We start from the raw sequence: 25,864 nt of genomic DNA on the forward strand, positions 1-25,864 counted from the left end.
GACACGTCGACCCAAGGAGAAGATCGTGGTGTATCTAATGTGCAGAATTTATTGTAGTAAGATAGCTTCTCTACACTGTTACGACTTTATGCTAAAGATTGCGGGGAATCGTTTGAATCCTCCTCTTTCTATCCTCTCCTGTGTTTTTCAGGGCGCATCGAAGACCAAAATTCAGTCCTGCCTGCGACATTCGACCTTTCGCAAAAACTCTTTTGCACGGGTAGAACATTAATTCATTTGCATCAACAACATCGAAAGTTCAATAGTTTTTTTAATTGAACGCAACAATATTTTTCTGTAGTAACGTTGCGCAAGGGTCGCAAAGCGGGACACAAACTCGATGATGCAAATGATTTAACAAATTGCTCGCAAAGTTGCGCGCGGCGGAAAGCTTCGATATCGATTATTGAAGAACCTTCGTTCGACTGCTCCAGTTTTACAAATGTAGAACGTAAAAAATGGGTTCCAATGACGCGGAACTGCTGTTGGAGCTCTCATCCCTTGATTATTAGCTTTAAGATCAAGCTGGATGTCTCACAAAGTCGTTCTACAAACGATAATTGCCTTATTATCAAATTTAAAAGTAGAATTCAAGAGTCATCAATAAATTCGATAACGCTATTTAATCAATTTCAAAAGTCAATACGTTTGAAATATTTTTGAATCGTTCAAGCTACTAATGACACAATCCTGGGCTAGCCCCAATACTTTAGAAATATATCGTTAACGTACTATTACCTAAATGCGACTAGAACACCAATTATAATTTTCAATGTCAACTGTACGAACAACTGATCGTAATTCTAAGAGCTCCATCTAAATCTTGCTCCAATCGCAGTTTCGCGGCGAAAATCGCTCACAGAGGAGACTTGTGATCAAGACACGATTGTCGTGTCGAAACAAACTTCGAAATTCGATGCCTTGGCAGTGACGATCCCGTGCTTACGGCCTATCGCGACTAACAATGACAAAATTCACGTGTATCTACGTCTACGTTATCTCATTGATAGCAACATGACGCTTAAACTCTGTTATACACTATACTCGATCACGGTCGTTCTTCTAGAAACGGTGAACAAGGGGGTGCAGGGACCGACGGGGTGGCTCGTTGACCCGCAACACAGCATTGTCCCTAGGATCTTCGAAACGTTGAAGAATAAATAAGTTGAACCGTCGTGCCCTGACACACGGGTGCATGAATTGTGAGTATCTCAGTTTCGTTTAAATAAGTCCCGTCGTCACGGGCTTACAACTATTGTTCGTCTCTTAATGACTACCAAGGGGCGCCAGCGCCCCGATCGCTTATGCTCGTCTCGAATTGTCTCTAGACGCGTTATCATCTACGTTTCTCAACATGTACCACATCTTTTCGCGGTCTGATAATGCGTTATCGAGCAGAGAACAAGAAGGGAAGATAGATCTCCTTGTCCCCCAACTACGTATGGAGTCTGTAGACCCCGTAAACGTATCCCCCGAACGATTAAGCTCGTTCTCACAAATAGCGTCTACAATATCTCTTCAATATTGTCTAATCGTACTTTTTTTTTACGGTTTACCATGTTTTCCTTTATTTCTTCGACATGTCCTCAGCGCTTGGTCTACGTTCGGTCATTCCAGTATCTATGATGTTTTTCACTAAATAGAAAACTCTGTTCTCGTATTCGTTTCAATGTGAAAACTTGAATTTCGGAAAAGGTCCGAGCCTCCCGGTGTACAGAACATTTAGCGAGGGCTAGGATCAGGCCAAAGGGCCTCAACAACAAACAATGTCTACGCTTCTTCAAGTACCAATCCATCATAAAATGCATAGATCCTCGGAAGTGTTTGAAAACTGTATCGAGAGCGCGGAGGCTCGAGTCCGCTATAAAAAGTGAAAGTACCAAGACAACCGCCTCATCTTCTCTTCCACGAAAATGGTAATTAGCTCGTCCGATTGATGGCTGATTACATTCACGACGGGTCTTGGGAAACAATGACGAAACGCGACGTAAACGGCGCTAAATTGTTCCAGTGACCTTGAACGCGATCTCTTGAAGAAAACTCGCTTAGCGATAAGGTAGACATTCGCTAGTCGATAAAAAAGTCGTTATCGCGGATTGAGCGACGATCGACGACATGGCTGAGATCTGCAAACGAACAAAACTCCGACCGATGGTTCTCGGTCGTTTATTCGTCGACCAGCTCCCAAAGCATCAGCGCGGCGTCGGTTCCACCGACGGTGACCACGTTCTGATCGTTATAAAGAAATCTTGCGCAAGCCACCAGCGAGCTGTACACCTTCTCTTCAATGTACTCTGCTTTTGCACTGGTGCAAGGGTATCTGAAGAGTCTGAGATATCCTTCTGCGTCCCCGCTGACCAGCATGTCGTGGGCCGCTGATCTGCTGGACGTAGTCAACACGGTTGTCAGAGGGTAGTAACGATTATTCCACATTCCTAAGGATACAATTGAACATTTAGTTTCTAATTTTACGCGAACTTTAAAACAGGTGAATGGCAGACTTATTTACCTGACACCATGTAGCCCACCATGCAATTGTGGGTGTACCACTTGACGTCTTTCATCACCAACGGACTCTTCTCCGAAGACAATGCTTTTACGTCCCCTAAGAATTTCACGTACTTAGTCTTATGTTACTAATTGTGCTTGCAGATTGTATTGAATGATGATAGTTACAGAATACTAGGTCGTAGTCTTGAGTGACAGTCTGAAGGAACCTGCTGTCCGAACTCCAATCCAACTGAACCAGTGGCTGTGTTCCTCTGATCTTATTACTCTTCTTGTACGAGAACCCGTCTCTGGATACTCTGAAGAGGTAGATGCTGCCGTTTTGAGACCCCATTGCCACTATTTCTCCAGCTGTACAATAAGAACATTAAGAGGTAGATGCTTCCTTAATTATTTTAACCAATATGGAAGAGATAATAATGTTAATCGAGATTATGGCTTACTTGGATTATAACCGATGCAGGACAATGGAGATCCGCAGACTCTGAGGGTAGCTACAGCTGTACCAGTATCTGCCGCGAGGACCAAAAGGTGACCCTCGGAGGATCCAGCAGCTAGGGCCACTCCGAAGGGGTGGAATGCTATGCAGATGCATTCGAAACCAACCTGGAAGATGTAATTGACACTTTAGAATTTCAGACAACACAATCTCAAAGCAAAATAGCGTACTGCTGAGACTTTAAATGGAACACTCGCTTGTCGAATTAATTGGGAACTAAGAAATCACCTGCGTCGTCCACAGAAGCTTATGCCTCCTCCACAATGCAATATTCTTGTCATGGCCCGCTGTGGCGAACACTTCATCGTCAGGGTGCACAGCGAGTCCCCACAATTGTCTACCATGGCCAAAAACAACTTGATTGAATCTTCTCTGAAGAGAACCCTCCAAGATATTATTCCTTGTGGTTCCTACATATATATTCCCATCGTTTCGCCCAGGTCGTTGCGGGTAGATGCTGCGAACACCGCCTACAGCTTCCGGTAGCTAAAAAAGAGTTTAATTAAATCTAATTATTTAGCAGAATTAGAAATCTCATACCTTCATGTCAGTGATGCGTTTATAATTTTGCAGGGAATCCCACGCTGCAATCTTGCGATCCTTCTCTCCGCCAGAGAGTAAAGTACCCTCCGACAACATGACAAGGGAGCTGATGCCCTTGTTATGTGCTTCGAACTCCATTCGAACGAAATAAGCACCATCAGCGTCCACTGAATAGACAGTGATGAATCCGTCACTGTCTGCAGTCACGACATCACCGTCTTGTTCGAACTGGATACTCGTCACGTGAGTACGGGACGGCTTAAATAGTAAATTATTATTATTATTATTATTATACAACAACAGTATCAGTAGATGATAAATGAAAGCTTACTGGTTTGATGATGTCAGTTCTTTCAAAGAACCCATCTTTCCTCCGGTTCCAGAAGGTCAGGTGTCCCCTGCCATGCGTGATCAAAAGATTATCATCAAGAGGATGAAACGCAGCTCCAGTCAAGTCCTCTTGCATGGTCTGCGAGAATTCATCCAATTTATTAACTAGACTTCAAAATCCAGGGTCAAGAAATTCATTAAAAAAACTTACCGCTACTTTGCCCAACAAATGACCCCATTGCCACTGCCACACGGAGAGTATCGCCTCCCTACCAGCGTCCACTGCCAATACATAGCTGCCCCCATTCTACAGAAACATATTCAAAATCGTTACGCAATTTTTTTCTTTGGTATACACGCGCAAAGATACGATATTTTACCAGCTGTGAGAACGCTAGTGCCGAAACGCCCATCTGGAACTCAGTCATTCCGAACACGTAAAGGGTGAGCAGAGTCTCTGTCGACCATATGCGGACGTGTGGCTGCGCTTTCCTGTGTCTGCCAGCTTTTTGCCCAGACGCCACCAACTCCCTGCTTGGATGAACCTGTAGAACATGGTGTTGAAATGTTGCTTGCTCGCTTAGACTAATTACTGGCCTGCAGATTCTTAAACATTTATGGTATGTGCAAGAAAGCATTTATATTACCAAAAATTAATATCGTTTTTAGTTTAGTTTTGCTGTAGTATATCCTCCAAGCAATGAAAAAAATGTTCTTTATAATCCAATAACAGCATCATTTAAATTTTTTAAATGTTTTTATTGCTTTGCTTTGGATTTACTCATCTTTTGTTACAAATGTATAAAGTTCGCAGTCTACTAATTACTGTCCACCGTACCTCCATACAGGTGATGTCCTCCGTATGGCCGACGTAGTGCCGTTGTGCATTTTCCTCTCTGTCGAAGAGAACAGCCACGGCAGCGACGTAGTAAAGGAGCTCTCCGCTGGGTAAGACCCAGAGATTTCTCCGTGTATCGGTTCCCCGATACCCGTAAACCCACTCGAGCTGCAGCTTCTTATCTGGCGGCGAGTTGTCGACCGGAGGCAGGTGAGAGGGCGGATAGAAGGAGCGTCTCAGCCCCCTGATCGTCACCCGAGCTGGTTCGTCGCGCAACACTTCGACGACGCTGTAATCTGTTGGCGTAGAGTACACGTTCGTCAATCGATCGGCTTACTTGCAACATTAGATCGTGTAAAGAGTAGGTCAACGACATGGAGAACCGTTTACTCGGACGACGTCGGAGTCAGGGGCGTACAGGGCCCGCGGTCTGCTCTTGCTGCGCGCTCTTCGCTGACGACCTATATCCTCCACCACGGTGGGAGGACCTCTCGATCTCGATCTCCTGGCTGGGGACGCTGTCACTGTGCCAACTATCCCTATTCCGGATCCCGTGCCTAGGTAGAACGTGTCCACATCTGCAAACTCGTTCCTCAGCTGAGAGAAGCTTCTCACCTGGTGGCAATTCAAGTGGGAACATTCTGCAATTTGAACTTATGTTTTAAATAGGGTAAAGTAGGGTACGTTTGGCTTCATCAACCCTTACAAAAGACTTAAAATGTTCCTTATATGGCTAGTGCAGTAAAGATTACTATTATTACAGGTACTAATGTTGGAGAACGTTTCTTCCAATATTTCAGATACAATCAGCGCGTGACTAATGATATATCGAAGAAAAATGGATGTGTTGTGAGGGAGCGGCCGCCGTTAAAATGAATGAACCAAGACATTTTCTAATACAGGGATCGTATCACGATCGTCACCGTTGACGTAGACATCGTTGCTGTCCGTATACGATGATGTACAAGGCAGCCGAATGCTCGCTAGGGAAAATTGGCCAATTTGAAATTCATATACGGTCGTGACCTGAAAAGATGGATCTCTGACCTTTTTCACGGGGGCCTCCGACCCACTTGCACTACCTCAACCACTTCTATCGAATTAGTTACGTAATAATACTATCGATACATTTCTAAGGTATTAATGCCGAAGGTGATCAAACTTGCGAGAAACTTGTCTGCTATTTTGTGAATGTGCTGAGTGATTTATTAATTTATAAACCCCATCATTCATGGGCTAGTACTTGAAATTACACATTAGTTACTACAAATTTATTAGTGATGCTATTTTGTCTAAAGATAATTACCAAAAACTTCTGTGTACGTTAATAACTGGCAAATTTATCGATTTCATAGTTTCTGAACAATATCTATGATTGTAGAACGATTCGAAACGATTCATGGGAGATTTAAGCGGCGACCCGATTCCATTTAGAGGCAAGAAGTCGACCCCAATATCGTCACGCTTCGTTTCGACGCTTCTGCCCCCGCCGGCCCATGCATATTTATGGACAAACATTATTCAAGCAGATTTTATAAGTACGATGCCGAGCCAATGTCTTCGGATTTGCATAAATCGCTGATAAACTTTCGAGTCGCCCACGTTTCGAGTCGTTCACGAATGTATGAACGTATCGATCATAATCTGCGTCACTTGTTTCGACGATTTCGAGGATTGTCTCGCCTTTCGAACACTAAAACGATGTTTCTGTGCAGATGGAACGTAACACCTGAGTTTGGCTGGGAATATATGAATAATTAAAATGCGTTTACCTCTTGCCCTGAAACTGTGAACATCCTCTTGGCCCCATTCATCTTCAACACCTGTCCCAGATCCTCCAATACCTCCTCGAATGGCTGTGAGGTGCGGAGGTTCAACAAAACGCGGCACTGGAAATTAATTCGACAAAATAATGATCAACTATCAAGCTTTCATTCAAAATATTCTTCAACTTGCAATCGAGAAAACAGTAAGGTTTTCACAACGTCTTTGCAGTCTCGATGGAATTGTCGAGCTTCAAAATGATTTGTATGCTTGAGAAGGTTCTAGTTTCGCTGGTTCCGTGTCACAGACCGATTACAAAGTTTTGCCTAACATTACGTGCAACCGGCAGGTGTATCTAGATGATATTTTTTCTGTTAGTCACCTGGACGGTGTGGTCGTGGTTGTTGACGATTCGTATGACGCGTCCGGAGGAAGGTTTTCCGCCACCCGGGGGTGGTGCTTCGTCGGTGATGGATGCTTTTCTGCTGAGACTTGCCACCGCCGGTGGTCTGCTCTGCCAGCCTCCGACACTTCCTCCAACACCTGCTCCACCCCTGCTGCCTCCTCCACTTGGGCTAGTGTACCAAGTATTATTCTTCTTTCCATAGCTGGCCGGCTGTTTTCCAAAAGGCATTTGATCAATTAAACCATCTTTCCCTAAACTGCAATCACATATATTTAATCTATGTACAGTGACTAGCGCATTTAAACATGCAGTACTGTAAAAATTTTCTACATTTGTCTCCGACAAGTCAGCAATTATTTAGATTATAAATTTTTCTGCAAACTTCTGATAGTTACTTCTGTTTTTATCACGCACTAATTATTCTAGCAATGCGTATACGAGTTAATTCATGTTTAGGGGTTAAAGAAGATAATGGAAACACTTTGTACATTTACAGAGATTTTTATTAAAGGCGCAGGGACACTTCTGATATTTAGTACAGTATGAATTTTGGAAGGAAAGTCCAAGTTCCGAGATTAACGATTTTAAAGCAGTCTGTAGTGTTTCACGGCTGCCGATTTCAACTTCAAACCAGTGTTTCCATTACTTTGTCCGAAGGGGGCGTATTTCGGGACCTGCAACATATCGGCCGGCAGCGAAATGACTTCAAAAGAATCGCTCATCAACACGACGAAGCTGTCGCAGCCCTCCCAGGACTCGGGGTCGCAGGATTCTGGCTCGGAATCGGTAAAGGAGTCCGCCTTCTCGCAGCCGGCGACAAAGTCCGGCTCCAGGTCCGAGCGGGACGAGGAACTTGCCGACTCAATGGTGGACCCAAATCACTGTAGCTCCCCCCCGTGAAACGATATTCACTCCAACGAAACGGTTCCACAGGCAGGACAGTCACAGGTGTTCACATTTTCTTGTCCACTTTTGATCACGAGGGACACTCGATGATCACTGTACGATCTCTAAATTCTTATGAGCTCTCGGGAACCACTGACCAATAAATCCCTTTGCTCCAGGTGGTTGGAAGACTTCGCACGAACGTCGCGAGTGATAAAAATTGGTAAAACCGGAGGAACGCTGGCGTTCAGCCATCCACTGCAGAGGGACCAATGAAAAACGTGGCCGTCGAAGGGATACGATTGTCTGGAGAGAGGGTTGTGTGGCCACTAGGTGCACCCCCGACTGTGCTCGATGGACAACTGGAGGCGGGGTGTGCCATTCGGGCCGAGAAACCAGCCCCTGGGGCTGCAACATCCCCTACCCACCATTCCCCGCTTTTGCGGAGAGCCATCGTGTCTCAAGGACAAACACCCACCCCTCGGTTCGGTCTTGGCAAAACTACGGGATCACCACCGGCCCCGAAATTCGAAAATCACGCCAATTTTCACCTCCCCCTCTGCTCTGGAGCCCATATTTCCATCCCCCCATTTTTTTTATCTCTCGCGTGTTGTAAACAGTGTTTCACGATCGACTTATCGTTACGTATACCCTTACCCTTTTTTCGCGATGACCTTACAGCTGAGATTTCCTTTGTGTAATCAAACCCTCGCGCCCTTCCCTACATTGTAGGCAAATATAGCCCGAATGACAGGGTTGTTGGGGTATTTTAGAATTTCATCGGCCGACCCACGGCTATTTCTGGACGCACGGGGATTGCTACATCGTTCCGATGAATTTTTGGAAGGTTCTAATTTTAGGAACCCTTTCTGGTGCTAAATTTACTGCGTAATTGTTGGCACAGTGTCTATGAGTATAGATTTATTATAGGGCTGACTTATCAATTTTTCTTGATATCATGTTTGTACGTCAAGATTTGTTATAAGGATATTGTTCTTCAAATTTTCTTAAGAGCTATTTGGCGTCGTGGTTGATGTCGTGGCGTGCTCGATCAGATTACCGTTTCTTAGGATTTGCAGGATGCAACATGATTAAAGTGACAATCACTGTGATCAAGTTTAACTTTTCAATTTCAGTTTTGTTAATTAAATCGCGTTGAAGTAGCGCGAGAAATTACTTATGATTCGACCTATATGTATCGAACATTTGTCATTGTCACTAGATATGCGATACCACATTTTACTAATGATTCTCGTCTCCATTTTCAGGGTGGTGCCAAGGATAGCTTCTCAAAATTTGATTGGAGGATAGTCGTATCTTGGAAGGAGTAAATCATGATAGACGGCGGGAAACTCGGATATCTGGAACGCTGACAGACACCCGGTAATGAGGGTTGGTTGAAGACTTGAAAGCCTTCCCGTAAGGAGAATTAGGGAACGCCCACACCCCACGGGTAAAGTCCCGACCGTTCCCGGAAAGTGGCATTGTATTGGACCAATTACCCTGATTGGTTAAGTAGGGTCGATATTCAAAGTGTGCGGGATAGGGAGGGTGGGAAAAAAAGGATGGCGAGGCTAATAGTCTAATAAAGCGACTTATGAATTCGAGACACGCACGCTCTCGTAGCAGTTGCGCCGGGGATTCGATGACCTTGTCATCGCTGGTTACGCGGACCCTTCGCAATTTATCAAGCGTTAACAATTTTTCATTCAACCTGAAGCGTATAATTTTTCAAGCAAAGCAATAGTACTTTAGTCTTGGCGTGGGTGAAATGCAATTTAACGTTTACTCGCGATAAGTCCGTCGATCAACCCTTAACCGGATGCATGATTCTTGGCCTTTCTCTATAAGCGTTTATTCTTAATGAAACGCTTCAGAATTTCTTACAAAATGAACTGAAATATTAATTTTTCTATTCATATTCGAACGTTCGATACCATGGCATTATTATTATATTTAAATAAGAAATTACGTTTGGTTTGCAGAAGTCAAGGGTGCAGTCGGCGAACGGTATACTCATTGAAAAATGGTTCGGCCGACCAATAACCGGATTCATCGTCGTGCAGTCGCAAAGCTATGCCAGCTTTGATGGGATTGGTATGATAATGGAAGCATAGATTAACACAGGGTGAAGGTCGGACCACCGCCTCACACACCCGAGCGACCCTTCCGGCAGCCTATCCTTTCTGTGACGTAAGCTTAACCCTTGTTGAGGTCGCCTTTGTTTTCTTTCTATCAAAACCACGCCAATTTAACCGTCGGACTGTTTCTTGAACCTGTGTCATATCCATTGATCATTTCCACTTGCTTAAAATGCACAAGAATAATCGAAACAGTTAAATTTCATGACAGTTAACATTTACATTTACTTTCTTCACTTTTTACAATGATTTTATTGTACGATCAATTAATTTGGAATTACTGTTCTCTTTAGATCAGGATTGCAACGCTATCGGCAAGATCAAAATATCATCTCTTGCTACATGTTAACTAACAATGAGCTGGCTAATGAATTCCTTTCTTGTTCTAATGCGGGATCGCAAACCCTAACGAAGGTTCCTCCGAAAATAAACACGGTGGACAACGAAGGGCTGAGCGAAAGCTAATAAGTATGACAACATAATCCGGACGACTGTTAACGGGCTCGAGGCACGAGTACTGTAAACGAGACATGTCGCCAGTAAAAAAACACGTCTGAGCTAACTAAGTAGGTAGGAAGAATGACACGTGAACACAATCCTAATGCAAACGTTATCAAATCGCTAAATCAACGCAATTGGCGCACTAATCCAGTGCACAAAATTAAGCGTAGATGAATTTTTATTTGTTCGAAGTTGCGCGGTTGTTCTTCCACGAGTGCATCGCATTGATAAGCGTTAACGATCGCGCTCCATCCCTTCGGTTTGCAAATTGTCTCCGTCGGAATAACAAATACCGCATAAATTCCAGCGTCGCCGGTGAAAATCACGTGCTGGCCCCTTAACGAGCCTCGTGAATTCCGTCCAAGGCTACCGGCCTCTTTATTGCAACTATCTGGAAGGACTTTCGCCCCATTGCGTTCCACAAAAGCGACGACTAGGTACTTTCCTTGAGTCACCAATGAAACTCAAGGTTACACAGCGGTCGAATAGATTTTTTATTTTATTGAAACTTGGCCAGAAGTTCTGTAGACTTTCGGTACTCTTATTCTATTGTTCCTCTTCTGTGTTTATTGATCGTGATATCTGAATTGTAGATTTTTAAAACACTGAAAGTCCTAGCTTCTCTCCAAGCCCTCTGACTTTCACTAAAACCAAGCATTATAGGTGAACAGTGACCTACGACAGTTTTTATAAAAATTATCACCGATCTCGACCACGAAGGCTCGCGAAGTTTTTAGTGTATAATTCCTCAACACGACGCCGGTAGCTATCTAATCGATCATTCTTGTCATAATTATGGGGGTTGATATCGGACGAAAATTAAGGTTCGGCAGTGTCCACGAATATTGCGTGCCGCTGTTCACTAAACCCGGTAGTGTTCTACAAATCTCATAGATCATTCTTAGATACGTGGCCCTAGCAATAATTAAGTCGAATGTATATTGTGATAATCAGTTGGCGCTCTTTTTAAATCGTGCTAAATACTCGGCGTACAAGTACCTCGGCCAATAATTAACAGCAAGGAGCACTTATTGTGAAATCGTTTGCTACGCCTTCCTCGCGTTTTCCCGGCATGTTAAAATATATTCGTCTTATTAATAATTTATGAAATTATTGTTAAGAGTTTGCTCCAGATAGATTAAAGGCTTGCGGCCTTATCACCGGCATTTTAAATTTAAGAGAAAAAACTCAAGCGTTTTAGTAATAATTTATTTTATAAATATTTTTAGACTCAACTTTTAACAGATGCGTCAAGCACTTTTCCTTTAAATAAAGTTAATCCAAGGATTGTGTCGATTGGTTGAAAAAGGGAATGGAAAAAGGACGAAGGAAGTCGCAGGACCTCCATTCACAGAGTCCAGAACGTTCGCATCGTAATTTAGGAGGACAGCCTCGTAAATTACGATCCGCAGTCGCGCGTACGCGCGGCCCGATGCACGTCCACGGCGCAAGGCCAAGGTCACGGTGCAACAATCTTTCGGCCGATGGTATGCACCGCCGATCGAATGGAGGGTGCAACGAAAGTACGCGTGGGTGCACCCTCCGCGGGTCTGGGTTCACCATGGGTGCTACAACCCTTAACCTTTTCACGCATTTACGCGGTCGTGCACCCCTTGCGTTGATCCTTTCTTCATAATTACATCCCGGCTGGCCTAACAATTACCATTGCAATTTTACAGTTCAAGAAAATTGTTCGTCTCCAATCTATTTTCCAGCGATGTATCTGGTACGTGAAAATTTCTGAACATTTCAGCAAGAGTAATATAGGAGTAATATAATTAAGAATTGATTGTTCCAGGTGGGCTGCCTTAGCTGACTCAGCTGTGCATTGGGGATCAATGGCGACCTTCAATCGTCGCCACTTTTTCCCAGTGGTGGAGTAAATAACGTAGGAAATTAGTAATCTTGAAGAAGGTAGTTATTTTATGCGATTATTTGAGTTTAGAGGGGTTGGGAAGTATAGTTTCTGTTGCAAAGTTTTATTCTAGGAAACTATAGATTCTTTATGAGTAATTATGGTTTGTAAATAACGTATTGTTATGCTTTCAGTCACTCGGGCTGTAAGATAATAAAAACTAGTGATCCTTTTTAATTAATTCGAATAGATTACACAGGTTGTTTACTGATATTGATTCTCTGTTCCAGACAATTACACGATGTACTGTTCAAATGACTGCAGCTGTACAGTGTGCAAGATTCTCACCCCTTCAGACCTCGAAAACGAGCTTTACTTCATCAATACGAATAGAATGCTACGAAGATCAAGAGTCCCTTTCATGAATGGAAGAATCCATTCGATGAAGTCAGGGTGAATATACTTGTTGACCATTTACCTCGATGATAAGAGACCGACGAAAGGTCGCGTCGTTGTACTTCAACCCTTAACCTTTGCCTGAGCGGTCATTGACCAGGGATTATCATTCTTGCCAACCATTCGATGTCACCGCAATCATCAATCGTTGAACTACCAAACGAAAATTACTCGAGATACCAATATTATTCTATTTCTCAACTGGGATCAGGATTTTGGCTACCTGAAAAAATATCATCGTCTAATGGCGACGAAAGGCAAGTCACGGTAAAACTTAGTTGAATTTCTGATAGAAAAATTAAATAAAGAAAAAAATAAAGTGTAGGGGATAGAATGTCTACACGCCATCCGAATGCACGCGCACCACGATAATTGGTCGGTGATAAGGTCCTTTGCACCGATAAGCTGTTCTCACCGAGATCGCCTGGTTAACTCGGCCTGGCCGGATTAACACGAAACATTTTTTTTCCATTTTGCTATCGCGCGATCTGCCTCGAGACGTTCACGTGTGCCCGATGCCGCGCGACGATCGCCATATCACGTTTAATATTAGTTTCGTGCTGGGTCGAGGCGTTAATACAAATATGTATTGCTCGAATGCTTGCAACTGAAGTTATTGTACCTTGCTGAGAAAACGTAAAGATCGTCTATGCTACTGGCCCCTCTGGCATACTCTGTGTTTTCAATTCTTCTGGAATTTTCTATCAACCCTATTGACAAGTACAATACTTTTAACAATATTTTAAATACTTTGATACTGTAAAAATTATCTTGAAACATGATACAGCAATTTCTAGTGGTGTTTCAAAATCGCTACTCAAGTGCAAAGGTTTCATATATCCTATATCTGATGGACTAATCTTAGAAACCATTTAACATGGTAATTTCTCAATTAAAAATTAATTTTTATATTACCTGGGGGCATACAGAATTTTCACAGCGTGGAAAATACAAAATATGAAAATCTTTGAATAGAATACAACTTAATTACTGATCTTTGCGATTCCCTTTTCGTTAAAAAGTTTTGACTTATGGTTGCAGGTTGGTTAGAAGATTGATCGAGCAGGGATAAAAAGCTCGCACCCTCGCCGAAGCATCGGGCTCGTGGCAACGTGGTCGCTTAACTATCGCAGAACGGATTATATTTCATTTCGAAGTGGTCGCAGTCAGCCGTGGCAGGAGGGCTGCTTATGTATGCAAGGGTTGAAATCGTAATTGACATATATTACTGGGGGTGCGTGACGGCCGATCGTGCCGCGACCGAGCCGAGTGTGACGCAAGGGTGGTCGTCCTGCGAATGTTCTGCGACAAGCGTGCCGCGGAGGGATAAAAGGCACAACGAGTGCCACAGAGTCGGGATGCCGCAGTGATTTACATATCGTCGATCGGCACACGTCATGTAACCGCGTTCCTATACGCACCGAACACCCACAACACGTTTCGGACCGGTTACTTTTTCGCTAAGACTCCTTTCGAATCACGGACCCCTCATCCATATTCATTACAGTCAAACGATAAAGCTGGAGTCAGCTTCGCAAAACGCAAATACTGCATGATTCGAAAAGAAAGTTTTCTTAGTGTCAGTAGACATTTGATGAAGTCACGAAAAAACACATTCAGGTAAGGATTCATTTGCCATGAACAAAATAGATTTTAAGAGAATCGATCGGAGAAACGATAGAAATAGCGAAAATTTCTTTTTTAGTTTGTTCACATTGCAGCTGACCCAATGTCGAAATAATATCATTAGACAATTAGATAATTAAATAATAACCATTCTTGCAGATTAAATATTCGCACCCTACATATTACATATCGGAACAGCTCGCTACTTCGTCCAGATGCGATGAATTAAAAAGAGGAACGATTATGGGAGCGGTATTTGCAGCGTTGCCCTGGTATCTCACCTCGCCCCAAATTTCGCAATGTTCTTATCGGTTTTGGGCCGCCGCGGCGAAAATACGTTCGCATGGCCGTCGCAGATTAATTGCAGGCCGGGCAGTACGAAAAATATTTGCGCCGATAAACGGTCCCCGCGGGCTCGTAAATCTCAACGATACCCGACGTCGACGAGTTGTTTCCTCATGGGGTGGCAGGAGGGTGGAAAAGACGAACGGGCCGCATGCCTGGCGGCAGTAGACATTAATTGACATTATTACGTTGATCCTGCCAGCGATACACTCCGAATTATCGAATAATTGTGCGGCCACGAATCTGATTCGCTCCACAACATTGCGAACTTGCCCCCGGCGTTGGAAGTGGCCACTTGCATGCCCCCGGCATTTTGAGCAATCGCATTTTTATCGCCAGCCAGTTAAATTTACTCCGACTATCTTCAAGCCGAAATCTGGGACACATTTGTTCCGTAGATAGAGCAGCGTGAAAATTATTCGATACAGTACTTTAATATTATTATTCATTTGATATCTTCGGATGAATGCTCTTTGTTACAGAGACAGAGAAAATAGTTAAATAAGTTCAGAAGATTGCTGATTAAGATTACAGCAAAGTTGGGTTCGCCATTTGACGTTCATAGTACGATAAACTAGTCGTATGGTGGTCGTTTCCCACCGCTTGAATTCTGTAAAATCTTAATTTACGGATTTCTTAGACTGTAATTGCATTGCAGCGTGTATTTATTGGGGAGATGGTGTCGCGTTCAACCCTCGTTTTACTTTCACACAAGCGCTGCTATACCTTCGCGAGAACTATATCATGCTGTAATATAAAATTTATATCCCACAATTTGAATACGACATGTTGACCTGTGTCGAGAATGAACCGAGAATTGTACAGAATATGCGTGACATTCCAATTAGTTGACTAGGAATATTTATGCAAATTGAACTAGTTTACTCGGATCAGACAGGAATTCGTGTATTAAAAGTCCAACTGGAATTGCAATAATGTAAAAACCTCATGAAATTTCTTAAGCGTTTTCAGACCACCGAGTTCTCAGATGCCGCACGCTATGAATCCGTAAAGGCCGCGATCTAACGATTTAGTTGAAGTCCAATGGAAATATCTTCGTTTTTACGGTGAATTTTATCGTAGAAAACTAAAGGATATTTTTTAGTCACAAACATTGATAATTTTATAATTATTTTAAAATTATTTATAAAAATCGTTTTCAGAGCGACAACGATCATTTTCAACAGCCTCACTGAAAAAGCAAGGCTAGCCGATGGCCCGAAAAGATGCTCGTGCTTCCGAGGATTGAAGGGCCGCTAGAAGAATAATTAAGAAGGACGAAGGGCGGCGAGCGAGGAAAATCTGCACGAGGCTTTCGCGTTTCCGCGAAATGACACGAACAGGGGATATTTTAAGTCGAACAAGCTTAATTTTTGTTTTAATGGGATCTCGTGACGCATGTAGGCCAGTTACGTGGCCTGCTCTGTCTCGTCGGTTCGTGACGGATCGGCGGTGGGGAGGGTGGCCGACACGAATTTCAAGCCGGTCAACAGTTATTTTCTTTCGAGAACGATCCGGCGCGTTATCCTCTATGAATTTACGTGGCCGCGGTAGAAAACGAATGACCTAGCTGGTTCGGGTCGGGTCGGGCCGAGACGGGCCGAGCCGGGCTCTTGCTCGAGGAAAGGAGGACTCGTTATCGCCGCGAAGCTGGTCGCGATATGAAAATGAAGAACGGGGCGATGTAACGTGTGTGTGCGTGACGAAGCTTCCCGGGCTTCGAAATATGCCACACTGATTAGAAAGAAACAATCGCGACTATTATTCATGTATAAGATGCCCGGTGGATAGCAATTTATTAGCGGCGGCCTACCCGCGCCTCTTCCTTATGCATCGCTTCCGAGTAATTAGTCACCGGGAACGCGGTCGTGCGAGAAAGAACACGGGAAAAGACTTTTTCCCCCGTTTTTCGCCTAAACGATCTTCCGCACGCTCGCTCCGATGATGGAATACTTTGTAATTAATTGGCGTAAATTACAATGTTCCAGCGGATTGCCATGGCCCCCCGGCCCTATTCTCTATCAGTAATTGTTGAATTCTGGAAATATTTCATGATTTGTACGAAATTTATGCATTCGTACCAAATAATTATTGAAACAGAGACTGAGTTTCTACTACAATATCTTCTTATTGGGAGTCAGACGAAAAGAATCGTAATTTTACAAAGCCTACTCTCGAGTCGGGCAAGCATGAAGGCCGCTACGATTTTCGTGAAGTGGAATCGCGAAATGAAAATGGCTCGTGTTGCGAGGCTTGTACAGATAGGACGGATAAGGGAAACTTTGTAAGATTGAAGTTACACGTTCTGCGGCAATTTACTATTCCTTTGAGGCTCCCGTGACTCACGCATGGAACTTCGATTGCACAGTTTTACGATCTTGATAAAAAGAGTGTGTGGACTGACAGTGAACGAAAGAAAGGTCGTTCGGGTTATTCGAGAACATTTCTGGCGGTAGGAGAAGGTAATACAAAATTCAGTGAGTTTAGAATATTTGTTAACTTCGTTGCTGAATTGTTAAAAATATTTCAGACGAGCGAAAAGGACAACGCTAACGGAGGGACCGAAGAATAGCAATCAGACTTGGAGACATCAATGCCCGATGCGTGGTCGCCGTATGTCACTGTCACTTGTCAGGCAACGCAACGTCCATGCCATCGAATAGTTCAACTTATTAGTACTAAATTTTCTATTTTCGATTGAAGAGGGAGTTTCGTTCGATTCTAAATGCAAACCTAATGTACGATGCTCAATTTCCATCGCTTGGCGAATTAAACAATTTGTCAGTTAACAAGCAAATCAAATTGATCTAGTACCTTGCTCGAAAGTAGCAAATACGAATCAATTTATAGAATATTTATCAACGCTGTGCCCAACTTTTGCTATTTCGAACGTGCATTTGCATCTGGAATCTTTAATGTAGATTGCATATCTACTTTGACCGAAGTGTGCCTAAATAGATAATGATCGCAAAAATATGATTTGTGGGCCAGGGCAGTTCGTGCGAAATTTCTGGGCCGATCGGTGTTGAGCAATTGAATATTATCGCGGCATTGTCGTCGACGGCGCGAGGCGATAATGTAGTGAAAAATGAATGTTGCAGAGGAGCGGAAGTGACGAGAAACCGGTGGAAGATATAGCACCGATCAGAGGCGGCTGCGAGTTGACGCAATCAATTATGTTCTGGCCGTCTCTCTCGCAAACGGTGTTACTGCTGCGGTCGGAAGTAACAGTTTATTACTACTGCAAACCCCGGCCACAGGCGTACGTAATACACGCCGACGACGTTCATCGAGTATCTTCGATGGAGTCTATTGATTTGAACCATGCAACCACACACAACTCCGTTCCGTGCCACCAGAAATTTCGAGCTTCCGGCACCGATCGAGAAAAACCGTGCGATTGACTCGCGATGCCCCGCTCGGAGGAAACTAATGGTTAAGTTAATCCCTTCCTGGCTCGGTGCAACGGTCTCCAATTTTCCTTATTTTTCTTTTTACAGCAAACTCGACAAAATTGTAAGCTGATCTCGAGCTAAGAACAGTCCAGAACACGCGATGTCCCATTTCGGAATTACTCGGTATATCGTCGCTTTGAGTGTTGAAACTTTCCTTTATGTGCGAAAACATGGTAAGTGGCTATTAAACAGATTTAAAAGCAGAGTATATCTTATTTCAAGTCATTGTTGCGGCGATTAAGTTTCCTGTCGCTGCCCCTGCACGGAAGCATATACGTAGTTCAACCACTTTTATTTGTATCGCAAAATCTTTTGTTTCTTGTAAAATACGAGATTTAAAAAACCATTTGTGTGCCAATGCTTTCTAATGAAATTGAAGTAGCTGAAGTTACGTTATGGTATTTTGTTCTTTTCAGCTATCGGGGCACAGCGGTGGATTTTATGGGGACATAGCGAAGGAATGACGACGGTCCCACGCTGATTTCGTCATTGCCCGAAAGCCAGTAGTAGAAACGCGGTTTGTGAATCGTCTGTGCGGAGAACTCGGTGTTTATTGATCCCTTGCGGGGCTGACCAACGGTCAATGAGATACGGTCTCTCCCTTGCACACCGCCCTACGGGCTAAGAGCCCTGCATCGGTCTCCTTAACGGAAGTTAGCCACCACTCCCCATGCTACTCCGTGATTCATGCCCTCTAGGAAACGTGAGGCGACATAGAAAATCGGTGGACACTTCGAATCGGAAAAACTACAGGCGACAATCGACTGTCCACCAAAAATTGATAAGAAAAGACGAGAATAGATATATACATTTAGAAAGAAGTATGACTCTTCGAAGAGATATTCCAAGCAGAACATCAAAAAGAAACGAAAAGCGATTGGTGCGAAAAAGATTGGCATGGTCGGTCCAAAACGGGCCATTGGAAATGTGCCCAGGATACGAAATAAGATTCTTATCGAAGGGTTCAATTTACTGCAGCGTACAACAATGACGTGCGGCGAACAGTTGCATACGACAGCACGTTTTCTAGCCGAATCATTCCCGGTTGCGGCAGGAAACATGGAAAGTGCAAATTAACTCTCCACAACCCAGTTTCCCGCGCTTATTAATTCGGTTCCGTGAGTCGATAAGTTTTTCTAATGACAGCATACAGAAATCCAGGTCGTCGATGGAGGAACGCGGACAAGGAACCTTTTAATGGGGTTAATTTCCGAGATCCAGAGGGATGAACGAGCGCACGGGTGGCCGAGAATATACAGATGAGCAATAAACGTGGACGATTATGAGGCGTCGAGGGTTAGGGAGGGAGAGGATCGAAAGCGGAGGGTAGGAAAGGAAGCAGTGGTTGCGCGCAATCGCGGCCAACCCCTATTTTCACCCCCTCCTTCCCTGCACCAATACTTCAACCCTCCTCTCCGCCAAGTGAAACGCTCCGATCCCCACCAGTTCGACGCAGGATTCACCTACGCGAGACCTCGATCCAGACTGCCACGTGGCTTTGGTAAACAATGCCGGAATTACTTAACCCTTTTCACACCCTTAACCCATATACGAGCGCCTCCGCGCACCGTCGATAATTATCGTACGAAATTATGCACGTTTTGCCATCGATGTATTCTCGAAAAAACGGATATCAATTTTGATGAACCCTCCCTACTTTACAATCACATGTGAAACGATGACAATCTATTATTGCTATTAAGCACAGTAATTGCAAATATTTATATTAATTAATATACCTTTTTGCAGAATTATGTGTACAAAATAATGAACATAAGCACCGGAAGCAAACGTACAACGTGGATTTTAAGGGAACTATAATCTGAGGGATATTTGAATACCGTGTAGCTGTTTAAGTAATTCAATATACATATATTAATGAATTAGCTTAACTTTACACGAGGCCCGTAAGTCTGCTTAAGAATCAGAAAGTCGCATGATCGTGCTACAACCGGGCAAGTTCCCAGGACTGCTCAGAGCATGGTAATTAATAGTTGAGAATGGTTCGTTAGATCGCGCAACTTAGCCGACCGTCCCCGGCAAATTAGGGAGCTTTATGGCAAGCATTTTTCTCTTTAATTACCAGGCAAGGTGTTGCACGTGAATCGCTGTTCACCTCGATATCGATTTAAGTAGTTGTGATATGGGTCAAGGCTTTCCGCGGGTATTCTCGTCGCGTATATAGGCCAGGTATCCATAGCCGCCGATTCCCTTGGTCCCTAATCCATACGATCGGCATGCAAAGTCCATAGAACGATAGGATCGTGCATAAGCTTCGGCCACTTTGCCGGATTAAGGGTTGACCCGGCACGAGAGAGCCACGGCGCAACGACGATCGAAATAACGGATCGTATACAGGCAACAGCGGGGAGCCAGAGAGAGAGAGAGAGAGAGAGAGAGAACCGTATGACGAGCAGCAATAGCAAACGTTGAGCGCGTATAACGGGCCGTCACACCTTAAAACCTGGAAATCAGGCTAGGCGTGGGCCATCCTTAACGACCGGTGACGCAACTTTCCAGCTGAAACCGATCCTCCCTGTCGGCGGATTCATAAAAATAATGAACCGCTTCGCTGAACCACCGGAACCAGGCTAAAAGGGTAGAGCGTTAATTGGACCGTTTTTCTGCTGGCCAAGCCTCGAACAGATATACCTGCCTCCTCAGGTTCCAATTGCGGTTCTCTGATTTCGATCTTTAGACTCTTTCTAGATCAATCCCAATGCCATTTCTAAACAGACCAGTTCTTTTTGTTTGCAGTAATCTCGAAAGGACCAGGACAATCAGCGAGGCTGTAAAACTCGACCGCCTCCTTCACGAAGAAAAATGAATCTCGAGGTTTCGTCTGTTCTCCAAGAAGGAATCGACAGTCTCCAGACCGAGAAGAGCGTTCGAGAGTCACCGATGGCCGGCAGCCTGCATTTTTAGGTAGCCAATCAGGCGGCAGTTGCGTGCGTCCCGGTTCGAGTCCTGATCTGGGCCAGATACACAAAGATTGTTGACGGGAATATACGCAGCTTTCTTATAAATCGCCGTATCGCGACCCTCTTAAATCGGCCGGCATCATGTAACAGAGTATGCGTGTCCCGACAATGTCCGTACGCGTTCGCAGGGAGCCGCAGCTTACATTTCTTCGGACCTCACACCCTCATGAATATTAAGCATGAATGTCCCCCACCAGCGATTTAATTATACCGAGCGTTACAGGGAGCCAGTCGAGTGAACTATTTACTTCATTGCCTTATAGTCCATGCACAGGTTGAATTATCGCCCTCTAAACGAGATCGGGTCCCTCTCGTTTGGCCCGCGATCGCGGCCCGAGATCCGATCTACACCCTTATTTCTTCTTCGTGCAATGTACCACATCGAACGACCCACTTTTCCACGACTGCGATTAAAGCCCTGCGTTTTTCCCCAGCCAATTTTCTGAAGCCTGATGCATAATGCCGTCGAGAATCTATGCCTTTCTCCCACCGGCAGCGATTAACGAGTTCTATGTTTCTTCTTTCGAGCGAGAATCGTCGATGGAATCTTGGTATCATCTCGCAGGTAGAACCGCTCCAGATTGATTGTAGACTGTATCGTTATTGAGAACACTTTTTAGGATGATGGACTTACCTTGAATGTCTTGTAGCTGGACACGACGTAAGAAGCACCGTCCTCGAGCTCGTCGAGGGTGAGTTTCCTGTCGCCGTCCATCGAGAAGATGTGCCGCGCTCCTCTGGGCAGATCCATTCGCAGGGACAGTCTGTCCAGAAGGGCCTCCAGGGAACCAATGTCCCTTCCCGGCTTGAACCTGCAATTTATTCATCGTTATCCTCTGATACGGCATCTCAGATGTGACTACATCCCAGCTAATTGCAATTGTTTGTACGGTAACAGTGTCTGCTAACGTTTCAAAAGATTGCGAACGTGCACAAAGCTACAATACAGTGGAAATTTCGAGGATCTCATTCGTGATAGCAACTTATGTATCGACAAAGTAGAAAAGGTGTTTGTCAACCATCTACGAATGATTTTAAATATCCGTGAGATGTCATGCAAATGAAACTGCGAGGATCTTGTACGAGGTAGCGAACAGAGTGTCGACAAAGTAGAACGTGTCTTTCAGTCTCCCATAGAAGCTTCTAACACGTTGATAACAGTGTCAACCAACGTTTCAGATGATCGCAGAGGTGCGCAAGGTGTCTACAAAGAAGGAGGCTCTCGCCCCTCGGAAATCTCCTTATACATGGGGAATAGTGCATCATGAGGTGTCCCAGGAGTGATGTCGAGTGTCTTTCGTGTTGCAAGGAGGATCTCATTCATAGTCCGAAATCAAGGCCACGGAACGTGGACACGCCACCTGCACCCTAATAAGGTACTGTCGGTGGTGATAGAAGGGCGCAAGCAAAGCAGCAGAGCCAGATAGAGGAGTGACTACTAGTTATTATCGGCTCACCTGAACTCGATGCCGGGAAAATACGGATCGCCATTCTTGTAGAAAGTGACTCGCCTGGCCCTCCAGTAACCAAGGTTGTTGTATCTCGCGGGCGCCGGCTCGTGACGGCTCTTAGGCCTGTGCTCCGGCTGCTCCGGAGGCGGCATGCGGGGACTGGAGGGTCTGCTCTGCCTCCAGAAGCCGGCCATGCCGCCTCCACCCCCACCTTCGTTTGCCAGAAGACCGCCGCCGACCGCCTCCTGCGCCGCCCCACCCTCGACTTCCACACCATCCTCATCGTCCTCCTCCTCGTCGACCTCCTCCTCCTCGGCCTCCTCGGCCTCCTCCTCCTGGTCATCGTCGCTTCGAGCGCCTCCACCTGGCATCGTCGTCGCCGTCACGTTGCTCGTCGTCGTGCTGATGACGCTGCTAGACACCGTCGTCGCGACGCCGCTAGGTGTAGTTACTGTTGCCGCTGCGCTGACCGGTTCTTTTGGGGAGCTTTCGTTTCGTGGCGCCTCCTGCTCCTCCTTGGTCATCACACCTGCAGTTTCAGGGGATCGGTGGTTCCAAAATCTCCTGGACTACCTCACCTTGTCCCCACAAAGCCCTGATTCCACTTGTGCAATTTCTAGAGGTCAAGGGATGCGCCCCGCGATAACTTGAACATCATTGTCTCATTTAGCAGTTGCACAAATGGAAACGGGGCTCGATGACTACTGTGACTCTTACAAAAAGCCTACTCCAACGGATTTATCAACAAATCCGTAACTTAACGAGTTCGATAAGTTTCGGATAACGAGCTACCCCGAGGGACACAGAATATGGGGATGAAACCGACGTAACTGTTTCTGCAATTACGGGCTAAACTACCTCCCAGAGACTTAAGGCTATCAGTGGGGTCGATCGGCTGAAATTGCAGCAAGTTAAACAATATTTAATCATCGTCTCATAAGCGGATCAGGGACCCCAGGTGGTTATTAAGCAACCGGGCGACTCTTTAGCAAGGGTATCCAGCTTGGGGATCTGGTTTTTCGTGGAGCTTTCTGCGAGGATGATTGCAATCTCCCCAGGTAATTAGCTGGCTCTCTCTCTCTCTTTCTCTCTCACCTGGCTCCGAGGTAGTGGTTGCGGGGCCTCCACCACCCTCGCTGCCGCCACCCACGCTTCCGTCGCCCGCTACCTCCTCGTACTGCCCCAGCCTGGAGCCGGCACGCAAACTCGACTGATTTTCAGCGGCGATCATCGGCGCAAGGCCGCCGCCTTCCGCCCTCCTCGCTCCTTGGCCCTCCTTCTCTCAGCCCGATCTCGATGTCCCAGGATCAACGAGGCGGTCCTGGAAGAAACATGTTTCGTCGGAGATTAGCGTCTACCGGGCGTTCAAGTCTCCGGACTGTCCTTCTTTTCGTTATCCACTGCGAGCCCGTTTCCGGGAAAATGGAGTCGCAGTGTAACCATTAACATCTCTAAAAACATAGGTATATTATTTGGTCCTAATTACTATCACTCGGAAAACATTTTTATATAACTCCCGTTCATTGAAAATCTAAAGTTTAGTAACAAGGATACTCGACTGAATTCTTCAATTATGAGAATTTAATATCTTTTTTTCTAGAAGAAGAATTATTTTTGAGCAGCAACGTCTACGTCGTTTCTCTAAACAAGTACACAAGGTAGATTATCGATTAAGCCGCGTCACCAGTTCTGCAATCCACAAATCAATGCACAATGTACATTAACGAACACGAGAATTGCGAAACTACCGTGTAGCCGATGGAAATCTCGTTAATTGAAATTGCGAGCCAAGGAAATTTGCGGTAGCACATCTAGATACGCAGAAGTATATCCTCCGTGGCAAATTGAAATTGAAATCGAAACGGTTTGTGCGCGTATAATGCTAGCCAAAAGGACTTTTGGACTTTCGTGCCATAGCGGTAAATAAATTGCAAAATCAAATACACATACATGTCACATGGGATTAATTAAATGTAGATAACTGTCGATCAATGTTATCGCGTGGGAGGTGTTGTCCGAGCGTACCTCGATGGTGGACTGAAGCCAACAGCACCCTTTCGAGGCCGTATTCCTCCCCGTAAAATCGCCCGTCAGAATTATGATGGATCGTTCCCGGATTGTTTTTCTCGGGAAGATTCAAGGTTCCAACTTTCCGGTATGGTTCTACGGAACGTGGGCGAAAAAAAGAGCAATCCGGCACGGCGTGCCGGTAGAACGTCCACGTGTCGCGTGATTGCCGGGGATTCCGGATCGATCGGAGGTCCCACGCTTACAATGCACTTTTATTTTATAGCCGCAGTTCACTGCAGATCGATCGATCGGCACCCTTCATCTTGTCCAGCCTTGAAAATCCAAAATCCCGAACAAGCCCCGACTGCCCTTTGCGTCGGTGAGTATTTCCGGTTTCGCGACAAGCCACCGTTTTGTTCGAAAAATTAATTTACTAAACATCAGCACACTATTTTATCATAATAATTATCATAACTGTTTCGCAGTTTTTTAGGGAGAACATTTGGCTTCAGGAGACTAAGGTCAAGAACACTGACGTTACCTCGAGGAACCCTGCAAGTAGCTTTTGATCCAGCATTTAGAAAACTAATAAACTGTTTAGAAGTTTATTTAGTATTTACAAATTGATTTATTATAAGGTGAGAGAAATATTCAAGCAAATAGACACTGATATAGCTTGTAAAACCACGTAGGTAGCCTTTATCCGTTAATCAAAATCTACTCTAAGAACCGAACTTCTCTGAATTCGACGGAAGTAACTTATTCGTTAATGCCCGCAGGAATCACTCTTCACAAAGTGATGTATCCATGGTTCAACCAGAAGCGATCCTTGAATCCATCGATTTCCCGCAGAACATGCTGTAGTTCTTCGGGAAAAAGAAACCGTCTCCACACTCGCGAAAGAAAAAAATCACGTTGCTCCGATTTTCGGAGAATCGTTTCCCAAGGCGACCATAATCGTCCAACGAGTCGAAGAAGCACAGCGAAGAAAAGCAACGCGCGAACGCGGAGGTGTATCGTCCAGTGACACCGAGGGTTCACTCGGATACGAGATAACACCGGCCGGTATACATATTCATGCGTCCTTCGACGATGGCGTCCCGACGTCGAGTGTGTCGCTTGGAGGTACAGCAACGAACCATGCTACCCCGGCGCCGCCGTCGTGGTCGTCGTCGTTGTCGTCGTTGTCGTCGTGATCGTGGACGTCGACGTTCCTGTTCGTTCTCCTGCCGGACAACGTTTGCCGGCATCGACGCCCGTGTCAGTGAAC

General features: G+C 45.0%; 1 protein-coding gene across 3 annotated transcripts; it reads right to left on the minus strand.

The window, feature by feature from the left end:
• Positions 1-38: 38 nt before the first annotated feature.
• Dcx-emap (Doublecortin-domain-containing echinoderm-microtubule-associated protein) lies at positions 39-25,035 on the minus strand. 3 transcript variants are annotated; one of them, XM_078190762.1, is made up of 17 exons: positions 24,610-25,035; positions 23,680-23,905; positions 22,591-23,113; positions 21,768-21,945; positions 6,865-7,098; positions 6,491-6,607; positions 5,102-5,333; positions 4,719-5,014; positions 4,261-4,425; positions 4,092-4,187; positions 3,882-4,019; positions 3,548-3,808; positions 3,236-3,493; positions 2,952-3,114; positions 2,677-2,859; positions 2,510-2,605; positions 39-2,435 (listed from the first exon to the last, which is right to left on the minus strand). In XM_078190762.1, the coding sequence occupies exons 2-17, from the start codon at positions 23,813-23,815 to the stop codon at positions 2,167-2,169; spliced, it is 3,345 nt and encodes a 1,114-aa protein (XP_078046888.1). In that variant the 5' UTR covers positions 23,816-23,905; positions 24,610-25,035; the 3' UTR covers positions 39-2,166. The 3 variants fall into 3 exon arrangements, with proteins under 3 accessions (XP_078046888.1, XP_078046887.1, XP_078046889.1); XM_078190761.1 differs by having other exon boundaries at positions 5,093-5,333; XM_078190763.1 differs by lacking the exons at positions 21,768-21,945; positions 22,591-23,113; positions 23,680-23,905; positions 24,610-25,035 and adding an exon at positions 7,563-7,934 and having other exon boundaries at positions 5,093-5,333.
• Between the last annotated feature and the right edge of the window lie 829 nt (positions 25,036-25,864).

This window comes from Augochlora pura, chromosome 9 (assembly GCF_028453695.1).
Source record: "Augochlora pura isolate Apur16 chromosome 9, APUR_v2.2.1, whole genome shotgun sequence".
NCBI classification, from domain to species: domain Eukaryota; kingdom Metazoa; phylum Arthropoda; class Insecta; order Hymenoptera; family Halictidae; genus Augochlora; species Augochlora pura.

What these genes read in the sequence shown, in the direction of transcription:
- Dcx-emap (XM_078190761.1), bottom strand. Translation starts at nt 23,815, where the DNA reads ATGATCGCCGCTGAAAATCAGTCGAGTTTGCGTGCCGGCTCCAGGCTG. An exon ending in TTTCCCGGCATCGAGTTCAG is followed by an intron (nt 21,946 to 22,590) that starts GTGAGCCGATAA and finishes AATAAATTGCAG; the next exon opens with GTTCAAGCCGGGAAGGGACA. An exon ending in GAACTGACATCATCAAACCA is followed by an intron (nt 3,809 to 3,881) that starts GTAAGCTTTCAT and finishes TTACTATTTAAG; the next exon opens with CCGTCCCGTACTCACGTGAC.